Source organism: Xenopus laevis, chromosome 9_10S, assembly GCF_017654675.1.
Source record: "Xenopus laevis strain J_2021 chromosome 9_10S, Xenopus_laevis_v10.1, whole genome shotgun sequence".
Classification (NCBI taxonomy): domain Eukaryota; kingdom Metazoa; phylum Chordata; class Amphibia; order Anura; family Pipidae; genus Xenopus; species Xenopus laevis.
This window is the reverse complement of record NC_054388.1, coordinates 52080720-52094307: the sequence shown is the minus strand read 5'-3', so window position 1 is coordinate 52094307 and position 13588 is coordinate 52080720. Positions and strand designations below refer to the sequence as shown.

Sequence of the window (13588 nt, the reverse complement as noted above, 5' to 3'; positions counted from 1 at the left end):
GAAGAGTTACTGAGTCGGTGACCCCTCCCACCAAAGAGCTGCTTTAGAAAGACATAAGAAGGTGAAAAAACACTTCAATATTAGAAAATCAATCACAAATAGAAAAAAGGAAGTAATTGGAAAACGTATTTATTTCTGGTGAACTGTCTGAAACCAACAACTGAAAAAAGTGTCCGAAGGTGAACAACCCCTTTTTAAAATATATTATAGATGGAAATAATCTATTCACTGTGGCCATTTTATTTGATTATTTGCTTTCCTGATGTTCGCCAGCCCGAAACCAAAATTGGCATGTGGTTGGCACAATCCTACAAAATTATCATTATTTACCTTCTCCATAGAAACAATGTACCACCTACTGTAAATTAGGATATTAGAAGTCACTAAGGGGTTCTGTGACCATATAAAGGCACAAGGCTGCAGAAGAAGTTATACTGGGAAATCTGAGTATCATTCATGTATAATAAGGGATAATGTACCCTCTATTGTAAATTATAAGGAAATAAGGTGTCACTGATGAGTTCAGAGATCACGGAGTATCCTGCATATATTATAAGGGAACATGTATCCCCTATTGTGAATGATAAGGATATGAGAAGTCACTGGGGGGTTCTGTGACCATAAGGCACGAGGCTGCAGAATGATTTATACAGGGAACTCTGATCACTCATATATTATAAGGGATAATGTACCCTCTATTGTAAATGATCATCACTCAGATTATTTTATATACACAGTGTGCATATATAATAGGTCTTTTTAGCTGCAAAATGTATGCAATGAGAGTTCTGTACAATAAGTATATGTATTGTATATAGAAGAAACATGACAGTGGTGGCGGCAGGGGAAGGAGAGAGTCAGGAAGGAGACAGATTAACGAGGAGTTAAAGCACAGCAAATGCTCGCACAATTCAATTATTGTGTATAAATTGTGATGTTGTTTTCTCTGTGTCCCCGACATAAATGTATTTTCTGGGAAGTGCAAATAGAAATATTTAGACATTTTTCTGGTTACTCTATGGCTCTATTGCTGCTGCTGATGTTGAACTACACTTTCCCATCACTACTATTACTACTCAAGAGTCTCTGGTATAAGCACCATTTGAAATTACTACTATTAATTAACTACTACTATTAATTAATAATGAATTACTACTATTAATAATTACTATTAATAACTCCATTTGAAAATACACTTGTGGCTGGACCCCGTTTTAGCAGCCACTCTCCCTACAGTTGCTAGTGGGTAGCGTGGCCCTATTTAAGCTCTAATGAGGAGCACACTGCAATCTGCATAAAGCCCTGAATAAGCTGTGAAAATGGGTAATGAATTACATTTTTGTAGTTTTTCTTTAATTTTGATCTAATGCAGTAATTCATTAAAGGGCGTTCAGGTCCGTGGTCTCTGTGACACATAGGACTGTTCTGCGTAAGTGGAAGGGTTAAGTCTTGGCCTCAGCGAGTGCATTCCTGCCCTGCCAGAAGCGTGCCATACCTCTGAATAAGTAGATGCTTTTTTCCAAGGCCAAAATGAAGAATGGAAAGGGGGGTGGGTATTTTTCATGTTTGTTCATTTAAACCTGGCCCTTCTTTGTCCTTATATAGAAATATTTTCCTTTTCAGTGATTGGACTGTGCAGTATTTTGCCAGGTTTCCTGCGTTTAGATTGCCGTGATGTCCCTAGGTGCGCATGCGTGCCTGCAGATTGGTTGGAGCTTTGGAGAAGAACAAAACAATTGGTATTCATGTTCCGGTGCTTGTTTCTGTTCTGCCTGCTTATGTGCTGGCTGTTTTACTACAACATTTTCCAGAATCCACTGAAAACTGTTGCTCACTATAGAGTATCATACAAAACAGTTCAGACCTTGTATTAAAGACATAAGCAGCTACTAGGCTGTGAAATCTGCTATAACATTTTATGGTGTCATTGTATGAAGAACAACTTAACCCTAACACAAAAGCACAGACTGCGCCCATACCTCCCAACATTTTAGAAACAGAAAGAGTGACAAAAAGATTTGCTGCTCTGAGCGTGGCAAATCTTTTTTGACCGTGCCCATTTTTGTGGCCCAAATTACCATGTTTATTTTACAAAATTTGTCAGGTTAGGAAAGTTTGAACACATTTCTGTGAAGATACTAATGAAGGTGAATTGCCCTTTAAGCTGCGAGTCACAGTTTCCCCAAGAGACCTGCTTATCTCAAATTGTTACAATTGTTTCTTTGTATATTAAATTGTTACAAAAGTATCCAAGTGCACCTGCCACATATTCTGGGCTCATTGCGAAAAGCCAATTAAGTCTTAGAAACTTTGTATCTTTTTATGGCTGTTCAGTGCAGGAGATCAAAAAGAAAATCGGGACATTTCAGCAAGAATCTGGGACTGCGGGTTGAGCGGTCAAAATCGGGACTGTCCTGTGAAAAATGGGACAGTTGGGAGGTATATGCACCTAAGAAAGAAGCAGGGACACAGAGCAGGGGTCTTTATTTCATATAGGATCTTGTGCAATAATGCAAGGTAATTTATACTTTCTTTATAAAGTGATGTGGAGGACCACTTGTATCAGCCGACAAACTATTTTTACCAAATGAAAGAAATCATAATTCTAAGCAACTTCCCAGTATAAATTCATTCCACATTTTCACTGCTGTTTATAAATGTTATCGCTATTGGAATTATATCTGGATGTTTATATTCTCTGCACTGCTGGCTCTGACTCCTGAAAAATGGAGCCAGGTATTCATGATGTTGGTGTCTGGATGTTGGGCTTGGAAGTGACCTTGTAGCGTCAGCTTTAATGGCTATCATTATATTTGCATCTTTTTATCAGTTGCACTTTACATGTGTGAGTGTTTGAATGCACGGTACTGTTGCAGTCCTTTATGCATGGGCTTAAACAAGTGTAGGGATCTTTGTGTTTGCTCGTCTTTACGCAAGGCCACATCACACGTTTGCTCTTAGCTTGGAAATCCTCCTAGCTATGTTCCTGTATGTCCGACTGCTGTACTGAACCTGGGGTTTTGTTACTGTGGTGCATTTCTGTTGGGCTGGCATAAAATCAAAAAGTAGAGTGTCACACTTCCAGGTGCAGGTGATAGAGGAAATGCTGAGGGATGTGTGCCTTCACAACTCACAACAGACAGCCAAGGACTCCCGGCAGCTACAGACAACCAAGGATTCCCGGTAGCTACAGACAATCAAGGACTCCAGGCAGCTACAGACAGCCAAGGACTCCCGGCAGCTACAGACAACCAAGGACTCCCAGCAGCTACAGACAGCCAAGGACTCCTGGCAGCTACAGACAGCCAAGGACTCCCGGCAGCTACAGACAACCAAGGACTCCCAGCAGCTACAGACAGCCAAGGACTACCGGCAGCTACAGACAACCAAGGATTCCCGGTAGCTACAGACAGCCAAGGACTCCCGGCAGCAAGAGACAACCAAGGACTCCCAGCAGCTACAGAAGCTACAGACTGCCAAGGACTCCCAGCAGCTACAGAGACTGCCAAGGACTCCCGGCAGCTACAGACAGCCAAAGACTCCTGGCAGCTGCAGACAACCAAGGATTCCCGGTAGCTACAGACAGCCAAGGAAAGACAGTTCATAACTATAGCTACTATGAGAGTAGCTAGGTCACCCAAACTGATGTTGCCATCTTTTATTAGAAGATTGGCACTAATCTCTTGCGCTGGGGGTAGGCAGTGAATTGCTGACATCAGTGGCATACTCGTTTTTTTATGAAGGCGTCACCATATTCGTTGACTGATGTACCGAGCTGCTCACATTGTGATTCTGTAAATCAAGATACAATGTTTTTCAAGCAAACACTGCCTGCAGCCATAGAAAAGAAACTTCCGCAAGGCTTCATGCCTGTATAACACAAGGAAATTAGCAGGTGTTACTTGTAGCTGGGGGCAGGCTTCATACCTTATAGAGAGCAGTGAAACCCTCAGCTACAAGTAGCAACTAAAAATCTAACAACTGGATATGACATAGTGCCTCTCATTTCTTCCTAATTCTGGACTGGAATTTGAGCCAGTACCTGGATTAGCATTGTGTTTTGAATTGTGTTATGAATTGTGTTATGAATTGATGCTGTCTCACTTGCTATAAAGGCATCCAACCCTTTTTTGAAACTAACTATTGTATCTGCCAATTCCCACTTCATAGTATTCATGAAGACTACATACCACATACACATTATTTACATAGTAAATAAACACACACAACTAATGGAATGTTGTTTGCCTGGAAAGGTTGTTAGGTTAATTGGAAACCAGAAAATGTATTGCTTGCCCAGTGCCCCGTTTGTGTAATAATAATAGTGAACATAGTGTGTGTTCTTAAATCAAGATAAGAATTTGTAGACACGACAGGTGGCACATCACATGCAGTTTGCGGCTTAAGAATGGGGGTTAATGCCCAAATGTCAGGTGGTTCTGTAACCAGGCACCAATAACTGGCAGATTCCGTCAATATCTCAGAACATGCCGATCATTCTGGCATCTTCTCTTACACAAGCTGTAAGATCTTTCACGTGCCGCCAGACCCTACAAAGCACACTGAAAATTCCGACAGGACCACTGATATTATTATCTTTTATGCAACACTCAGTTAAAGTGCAACTAACAGCGAAGGTGTGATGTGTAAATAACACAGTGTGTTCCTCCTGGCTATTGTGCTGCACTGTGGGAATGTTCCTGATGCCTAATGACCTTCCGCAATCTTAGTGGTTTCTTCTCAGAACCAGGAAAATATTTAAAGGATGTTTTTACCTTTACCTGCCCGAAACAGAAAAATAAGCAATAATTAAAAAAACGAGAATCCCACAACTAGTGACTCATATGGGGCAGATTCACAAAAGGGCGAAGTGACTAACGCGTGACGTCATTTCGGCACTTCGCCAATTTACTAACGGTAGCTGGCGTAAATTCGGTCGCGTAATTTCGCCAAGGAGATAGATTCTGGCGCAACTTCGCACTCTAACGCCAGGCGAATTTACGGTCTGGCAAAAGAGCGTTACTACGCAAGTTTTTGATTTTACTGACCGTTACCTCTATCGCCAGACTTGCCTTCGCCACCTCAGACCAGGCGAAGTGCAATAGAGTAGATAGGAGTTCCTAAAAAAAAAGTATAAAATTTTTCTAAGTCCCAAAAAACGCTGGCGTTTTTTCCTATTTAAAGGGTGATGGACTGAAAAAGATCGTAATTTTTTTTTTCGGGTATCCTCCTTCCCCCCTACATTTGCTAACATATGGCACCTAAACTATACTGTGGGCACATGTGTAGGGAATTATAACAACTTTTATATAATTTTATTAAGGTTCCCTGGCCTCTTGTAGTGTCATGTATTTGCTGCAGCATATACGGCCATTGTACTTTAACCGCACGCCGTATGCTAATTAGCCAACGCTAGCGTAACTTCGAACGGCTGAGCATAATTTCGCTGGTGTAATTTCACTAGCGTTCGGTATCCTGTGCGCAACTTCAGATCTTCGTGAATTAGCGTTGTCCAGGCGAATTTACGCCATCGCTGGCGAATTTTCGCCTGTTAGTGAATTTGCCCCAAAGGGTGATGTCCCACAGGGAGATTTGTTGCCCATGATAAAAATGGGCAAACAAATCTACTAAAAATGCTTTTAATTGAAATCGCCGGTGGTAAATACTACTGAGGCAACTTTGGGACTTTGGAAGAACACAACAGTGGAGAGGCATTTTTGGAGTTGTGCATTTTTGCAGTGAAATTTCCCCGTTGGCCATTGCCCATAAACTGTGGTTGAGTTCCAAATAAGTTACACTGCTGACGTTATATCTGCAGCTCCCTTGTATGTAAAATAATTTTAATTATTCCAACAAAAAATATATTGCTTTGCTATTAACATCGCTAGAATCTCAGCCATAAAGCAGGGCAGGACTGTTGCGTACAATGAGTATCATATAGGATCTGTCCCACTGTGACTTGTTTTTCTGTTGGCCAAACTGATTTTTTCTGGGAAAAACATGATAAAGTTTTGAGCTAAATAAAAAGAGATTGTGACAAGCAGCCGAGGAGGTATAATAATTCTGTTTATTCGGAGATATAATCTGGGCTTGTTGCAGGAGCTGCAATCTAGTGCCCAAACACGCAGTGCAGCCAGTATCTGGCTTTTTCTAAAGCTGCTCCCAGATTCCCCAGAACAAATTCCAGGCCCTGGAAGTCTGTGGCCACGAGCCAGCATACCCAGGCTATTTATTCGGGACAGGAGACCTTAAATGGTAGTGTTTTAACATTGCAAACAACATTGGGAAACTGTAAGCCTCTGGGAATGTACAGAGAAGGGCCTGCTGCAATGATGCTGGTTAACTCTTTCACTACTGCAAATATTTAAGTCTGGTGGCCGTTGACAGAACCACGTGGTAGATCTGGTGGGAATGTGTATGTGCCCTTATATGTACTGATGATTCCCATAATTTCCTTGCTTTCTTTATCACATCATTCTATGTTTTCTAGTTTTGTTATCAGCAGTATACAGCTGGCACTGATATGTGTAAATACAAATACAGGCATTAAATCACTTATCCGGAATTCTTGAGCATGGGGTTTCGGTTTTTCACTCTGAATGGAGAAGCAAAAAGCATTTAAATCCAAAATTCAGAAAGGCAATTCAGAGGTGAAATAGGATGAGAATGACAATTTGTTCACTTAGATCCCCCTGAAAACTCTGCTAAAGGAACTTGGAACATAAACATTCTGAAAATCAAAGGCAATGAAGATTAAGAGACACATGTTAAGAGACACGGGAGGAAAGTAGTCTTTGCACCAGTCTATGTCTATTACAGTCTATAGCAGGTTCTGCCCATTAGGTATAAAAACAAATACAGAGAGCGGGAATGTTCTGCTTGTACAATAAACCTGCCCTAAAACTTTGCAGCCTATAAATATCTCGCCTTATAAATACACTTTACTGTTTCCTTTTACAATCTCTGCTAATAAATAACTAGTCTAACCCCCTTATTTGTCTTATTCTGTAGTTACACATTTGATTGAGTATGTTCATTGTATTTTTATTAAGTTTTAATAAGCCTCACAAATCAGTACAGAGAGGCAAAGAGAAAGAAATGGTGCAGCAACACATTGTTTGCTCTATTGTCCAGAACAGAGCATCTGTTACATTTCAGTACATTAGTTGCTGGCATGTCTTTGATGCAGCTAAGAAATCTATCAACCCATGTATCATGTTGGAACAGTTTAGAAAGTATATACCAGTCTTCCTGAGCTGCATCTAATAAACACGAGGGGGGTGGAATAAAACAAATAAATTTTACAATTTAGTAAAAGTGATTATTTGTTTTGTATTACTAGAAAGAGGAGCCATTGTGCACACATGAGCCTGATTTCTATTGACAAGTATATCATAAAACATGTAAGATTTCTCATATGTATGCTATATGGCAGCTCCCTCTGATTTGTTTAAATAAAAACATGTGGAAGGGAGGGGATCCTTACAAAAAGGGTCTATGTTTTAATGTTAATATTGTGCAGAGTGTAAGTAGGGAGGAATTCCAAAAGGCCGCACCCTGTTGTTGTAACTTAATATGAAAAACATGGTATTCGTTTTAATGTTTGCCAGGCGCCCCTTGGTACATATAATATTTGTGTGTGGGGATTGTGGAAGGAGTGAGTCTGAGTCAGAGAAAAGATCAGTCAGGATTTACGAGGCCCCTTGAAATGATTAACACTTTATATGAGTCACAAAGACGGAAACCGAAACTCCATCTGTAGGTACATGCTAGGCATGGGCCAAATTAAGCATATATTAAGAGATTTGAATAGGCAGGCCTACGATTCATTTTGAACTGAGGGTTTAGTTACCCTTTATGTATTTTGCTCTGAGGCTCAGTAAATTTATTCCACATATTTAAGGGCTGTGTCCCTGCCTTGCTTCCTGCATCTCAGATATTACAATCTTCTTTGTTTTTGGGTGCCCAGTGGAAAAGGGGCTCTGGTATGGAGGGGAGCAAAATGGTTTTGCACTGTAACACTGGGCTGGCATACGAGTAAGCTGCGCATCACTGGCAGGACCATTCTCTAGTGCAACACAGGTGTGCAAGAAGCATGCAAAGGTCTCCAATTCATTAATTCTGGCAGCTCTAATCAAGTAAGTTAGACTTTGGACCTTACAGCAGTGCTATACTATAGTGCTGAGGAACCTGTGCTGCTGGTCAGCTGGGGGTGTCACTGATGTCGAACTTTAATATACTACTAAGTATGAAAGGCTGGGGAACCCTAATTTGCTTTCTGACATATGGTTCCAGCTGCTGTCAAACTACATCCCCCAGAAGACCCTGACGGCATTTGACTTTTGTTGCTGATAAGCCATGTACTTTGCCCTCCTGTCCTCCTCTGGTCCTACTCTCTCTTTCTTGCCCAGCAGTCTTCATGCTGCTGTACTGTGCACCTCTGTGGGGCTGAGGTAGATGCCCCTTGTTGGACCCCATCTAAAGTGAGCTCTTGAAGCAGCCTACCCAGCCCTGCATGACATTGCTGTCTTAAATTCAAACGCTGAGATTAAAAGCAGCCCTGTGTTCTCCTTCTCCCTGTCCCTGTGCCAACTCCAGAGCCGGACCTGAATAACATTATTGTGTGTTCAAATATTATCCTCTATTAGCCCCCAGAGAGCAAATCTGCCCCAGCTCTGAATTTGAGAGGGTGGGAGGGCTGCCCCCTAATCTGGTTAGTGAGATCAGTTTACAGGCTGAGCTAAAGATTGCCAAATACATCCAGAAAATATGGCAACCAAGATGCTTCCTTCTCCCCTTGTGACCTTGATTTCAATTAGCAGAATCAAACAGAACACTGGATACTAAGCCTCTGGGTATTTCTGTACAAGAGGCAAGAGGGGAACTGGTTACAATGTAACCACCTATAACATAACTGTTAAGAACCATTTAGAAAATATAAATTATCAAGGGTTAATAAACGGTTTTGGCTGTCACTGTGGTTATGTTATACTATATATATATGTATATAAGTAAGGATAGATGTTATTTCCTTTGACGGTGCTATATGAGGGTATAATATACAGTGCATATAAATCATCCCTCCTTTGTTTGTTGTATTTTTTGTATATGGATAGGAGATGCCATGTTGATTGGATGTTTGGATAATTATCTGTGTTTAACAGTAACCCAACGTTAGAACAGGATAAAGGGAATGTAGACCGAAGACCAATTGGTTTACATACTATGCAATTTCTATCAAAAATTGTCCCTCAAACAGTTGAGGATAAATGCAGGCCAAGAATCAGCCCCTATGTTGTATGCATTGGCACACAGAGCAGAATTTGGTGTTAGCGTGCATTTTGGGCTGAAATCTGCTCCAGGTGCCTGCACCCAGGCTGACGCAGTAGCTGAGCATAAGGGCTGGTTCTTTATCTGCAGACTGAGAAACAGCCCAGTGTGGCCGTAAACTTTTGTTTTGCTTACAAGGAGGGGTCATTTGCTATTTCCCAAGCCAGAAGTACAAAAGCAAAAGGTGCAAGAGCATTCTATTTAGTGTTCAGAGCACTTGTGTTTGGAGAAATGGCACAGTCAGCTGTTGGCAAACTAGAACACTAGCTGTGAGTCATAAGAAAGAACTCTGGTGCAGAGGCTGCTCCTATTTCCATTTCATATCACCTAGGGTCACTCAGATTGTTAAACATACACTTTCTGTATATTTTTGCTCTTTCTTCATGGGTTTTCCATGGTTTCCAGGCGCTGGGGATGGGGGGGGGTCTAACACCAATGTTTTCTCAGGTGAATACAAATGAAATGGGAATGTGTTGTATAGTCACAGGGACAGGATCTCATTTTGAAGGTGCATTCGTGTCTTGGATATAAGATTGAGGGTCCTCTGGGGCCATTTGTATGGAAAAAGTCCTACTGAGTTATACCCCACTATCCTAATATTGGGTGCCAAGATGTTCCTGCACTTCAATTCCATGTGTTTAACATAACAATAGGTTGGGGGATTCTGGGATTTATAATCCAGTAGCATCTGTGGAACCAGTAAAGTGGACCTACCAGAATCCCAGGTCAGAAAGTGATAGTATCGTTTTTGCATATATTTGCATCTGTGGCACATTATTATTTTTAGTATAAGATGGGTCAATGGGTCACTTACTTTCCAAGCAGTTACTTACCCAGCATTGCCTTAATTTACTAAATCTAAAAGGGAAAATATATTTAATATGTTTAATAAATACAATGTATATAATATGATTATAATATTTGTATCTTGCAGTGATTTAAATATATTATTAATCTGGCCTCTTTCAGATTACATCGCCCTGCACTCCTCGTGTCAATTATGAGCTGGTAAGTGACCATTTGTTTTATTTCCACTCACCTACATTTGTGCATTTCTCCTAAGGGAATATATAATTCATACATTGTTTATTTGTTTCAGCTGCCTAATCAAAGCAGCAATGTCCAGGCAGGCTGCTCTGTGAATGAACTAAGGCTTCATAAACCTTTTTTTCTTTCTTTTTTGACATTTTTTGTATTTTGCTGTATACATCACTCTACACACTGAATTTACTATTTATGCATGAGCACCCAGGTCTCAACGGCCTTTGCGGCTCATACACGCTGCCTTATATATTATATATATATATATATATATATATATATATATATATATATATAAACAAACAAGGGAAAGTTGTGCTCACCACTATTTTTTAAAACCATTAGGCTGGGGTGCAATGAGGCTGTGACCACAAAATACATATAGTCAACTACAAGAGGTCCTCTGCACTCAACCCATTATCAATATATTTAAGACAGCGACATTTTGTGCATACTGCTACTAAAAAATGCCTTACCCTTCAAACAAAACAGGGATTGTTTGTCCATATATTGCAATATATTTAAGCTGGCCAACTACGTCAAAGTCATCCCATATCTGGCCAGTCCTATGCTCAATTTTATCTGATTCATTAAGAATTCTGTTGCTTCATTATACATTTTACAAAGGGACTTGGTTTTACCTGCAACTTAACTTGCTGCTTTCAAAGTAAACCTCCATACTTGGCTGCCCTTTTATTAGACACCAGTGGGATCACCTGACTATAGCTGGGAAGGGTGGGAGCTACAACATGGAGCTGGTCACTGCTCCTGTATAAACTATAACAAACAAGGGAAAGTTGTGCTCACCACTTTTTTTAAAACCATTAGGCGGGGGTGCAATGAGGCTGTGACCACAAAATACATATAGTCAAATACAAGAGTCCTCTGCACTCAACCCATTATCAATATATTTAAGACAGCGACATTTTGTGCATACTGCTACTAAAAAATGCCTTACCCTTCAAACAAAACAGGGATTGTTTGTCCATATATTGCAATATATTTAAGCTGGCCAACTACGTCAAAGTCATCCCATATCTGGCCAGTCCTATGCTCAATTTCATCTGATTCATTAAGAATTCTGTTGCTTCATTATACATTTTACAAAGGGACTTGGTTTTACCTGCAACTTAACTTGCTGCTTTCAAAGTAAACCTCCATACTTGGCTGCCCTTTTATTAGACACCAGTGGGATCACCTGACTATAGCTGGGAAGGGTGGGAGCTACAACATGGAGCTGGTCACTGCTCCTATATAAACTATAACAAACAAGGGAAAGTTGTGCTCACCACTATTTTTTAAAACCATTAGGCGGGGGTGCAATGAGGGTGTGACCACAAAATACATATAGTCAAATACAAGAGTCCTCTGCACTTGTATTTGACTATATATATATATATATATATATATATATATATATATATATATATATATATATATATTTATATATATATAAGTAACATAGTACTGCACTCAACAGGAATAAAAAAATCAAGATTTATTGAAAAAAAATTTGGATTTTTTTTCAATAAATCTTGATTTCTTTCACAAGTAGTCCCGTTGAGTGCGATACTACTGTATGTTACTTTCTTTACCTTATTTACCAGCACCCGGGCAAGTTGCTAAACAAGTTTAGGGTGTGCTCCTCCATGTAGATATATATATATATATATCTATATATATATCTATATATATATATATATCTATCTATATATATATATATTTATATATATATATTTATATATATGTGTATTCAATTGCAGATTGCCATTAGGGCCCCTTACTACTCCTCCAAGCCCTCCCTCCAATATTATCCCACCAGTCGCCTGGTCCTCCTGAATGGTTTTTTTTTTAACTTTTTTTATTAGTAGCAATGAATAAAACAGAATAAGATATTATTCACACATTGTAACTTTCACACATAAAAATCAAGGTCACCATTGTAGTTACACTTATTATTCTGTAAATCTGTTTCAGTAAGAAGTTTAGCGAGAAGAAACACATGCCAATATAAGTAACTAAAATAATAGAAAATGAGAAAGAAGAAAAAAAAAATTAGAGAGAAAAAATGTAATTTAACCTATAACCTCTTTTCCAAGGCTGCATTCAATCACAGTGTGGTATTAGAAGCATTGGTTGCCTTTAGTATTACGCTCTGTTTGTTTCTGTACGTCAGACAACTTCCTGAATGTTTGAACCTGCCAACAAGTAACCCCCCAATTCACCTTCCCCATGTCCCAAGTATGTCAAAATTCTGCCCATGGCCCACACAAGCAGCATCCACTCTCTCTCTAGATTAGTAAATCACTCTTTTTTGTGTAGGAACTATCCCCTTTGCAGCAGTAACCCTTGTACCCCTGTCATTCACTTGCTCTGCCCCAATCTTCTTTAAAGGGGGAGAATGCCATAACAGCAATGGGTTATAAGAGAGGCACAAACTGGAGGTAAGCATGGACTGTTAGATTGAAGGGGAGGGGTGCAGCAATGTAAAAAAAACCCCCAATATAAATCCTTCTGAGGGGTTGTCTCTGCCCTTGTTGACCTTTTTTAGCCATACAGCAGATTAGAAATGTCATGTTCCATCTCATTTCTCACTTATCACACAAAAGAAAACATTCCCTGATTTTGATCCCTGATTAATGAGCAATTTAAATCTGCTCTGACCTAATAAATCAGTTTACTGGGCATGAGATAAGTCTCTTAATGCCAGTCCCTGGTACTTTTCATATTCCATAAAGTCTTCTGGGATTGGGCTATGCCCAGGGCTGCCATAAGAAATCACGGGGCCACACACAACAAAATTATCTGGGACTGTCCCCCCTGTGACCCCTGATGGCGGTCCTGGCTATGTCCTCCGAATGCCTGGCACTTCTCATTAGACTTTTAGCTGTGGCCTCTTGATTTACTTTTGGACTCACTCTTCTGTACCCCGAGGGCTCCTCAGTTGGGCTGGGAATGGCCTAAACTAGATCCGTGGGAACAGAGGTTCTGTCTATTAATAGAAGAATTCTGGGTGTCTGGGGGATTTCTTTCTAGCAGAATTATTTTCTTTAACTGGGGTCTTTTCCTGATGTTACTGACAGTATCACTTCCTACAGCAAATATCAGCATCTCCCTGGGGTCTTGCCCTTCTCCGTGTCAGGCACTGAATGTATTGTTTGAATTGCCCCAGTGTCACCCCCTAATACCAAGTTCCAAGCAACAGCCTGACAGCAGT

At 40.2% G+C, this 13588-nt stretch overlaps 1 protein-coding gene across 7 annotated transcripts in view; it reads left to right on the top strand.

Moving 5' to 3' along the window:
• The window catches only part of tns1.S (tensin 1 S homeolog), a 199378-nt gene that overhangs the window by 120847 nt on the left and 64943 nt on the right, over nt 1–13588 (top strand). For all 7 annotated transcript variants that reach the window (XM_041578022.1, XM_041578024.1, XM_041578025.1 and 4 more), the window contains one exon: nt 10300–10338. In XM_041578022.1, the coding sequence (XP_041433956.1) occupies nt 10300–10338 (39 nt within the window). The remainder of the gene's footprint in view (nt 1–10299; nt 10339–13588) is intronic.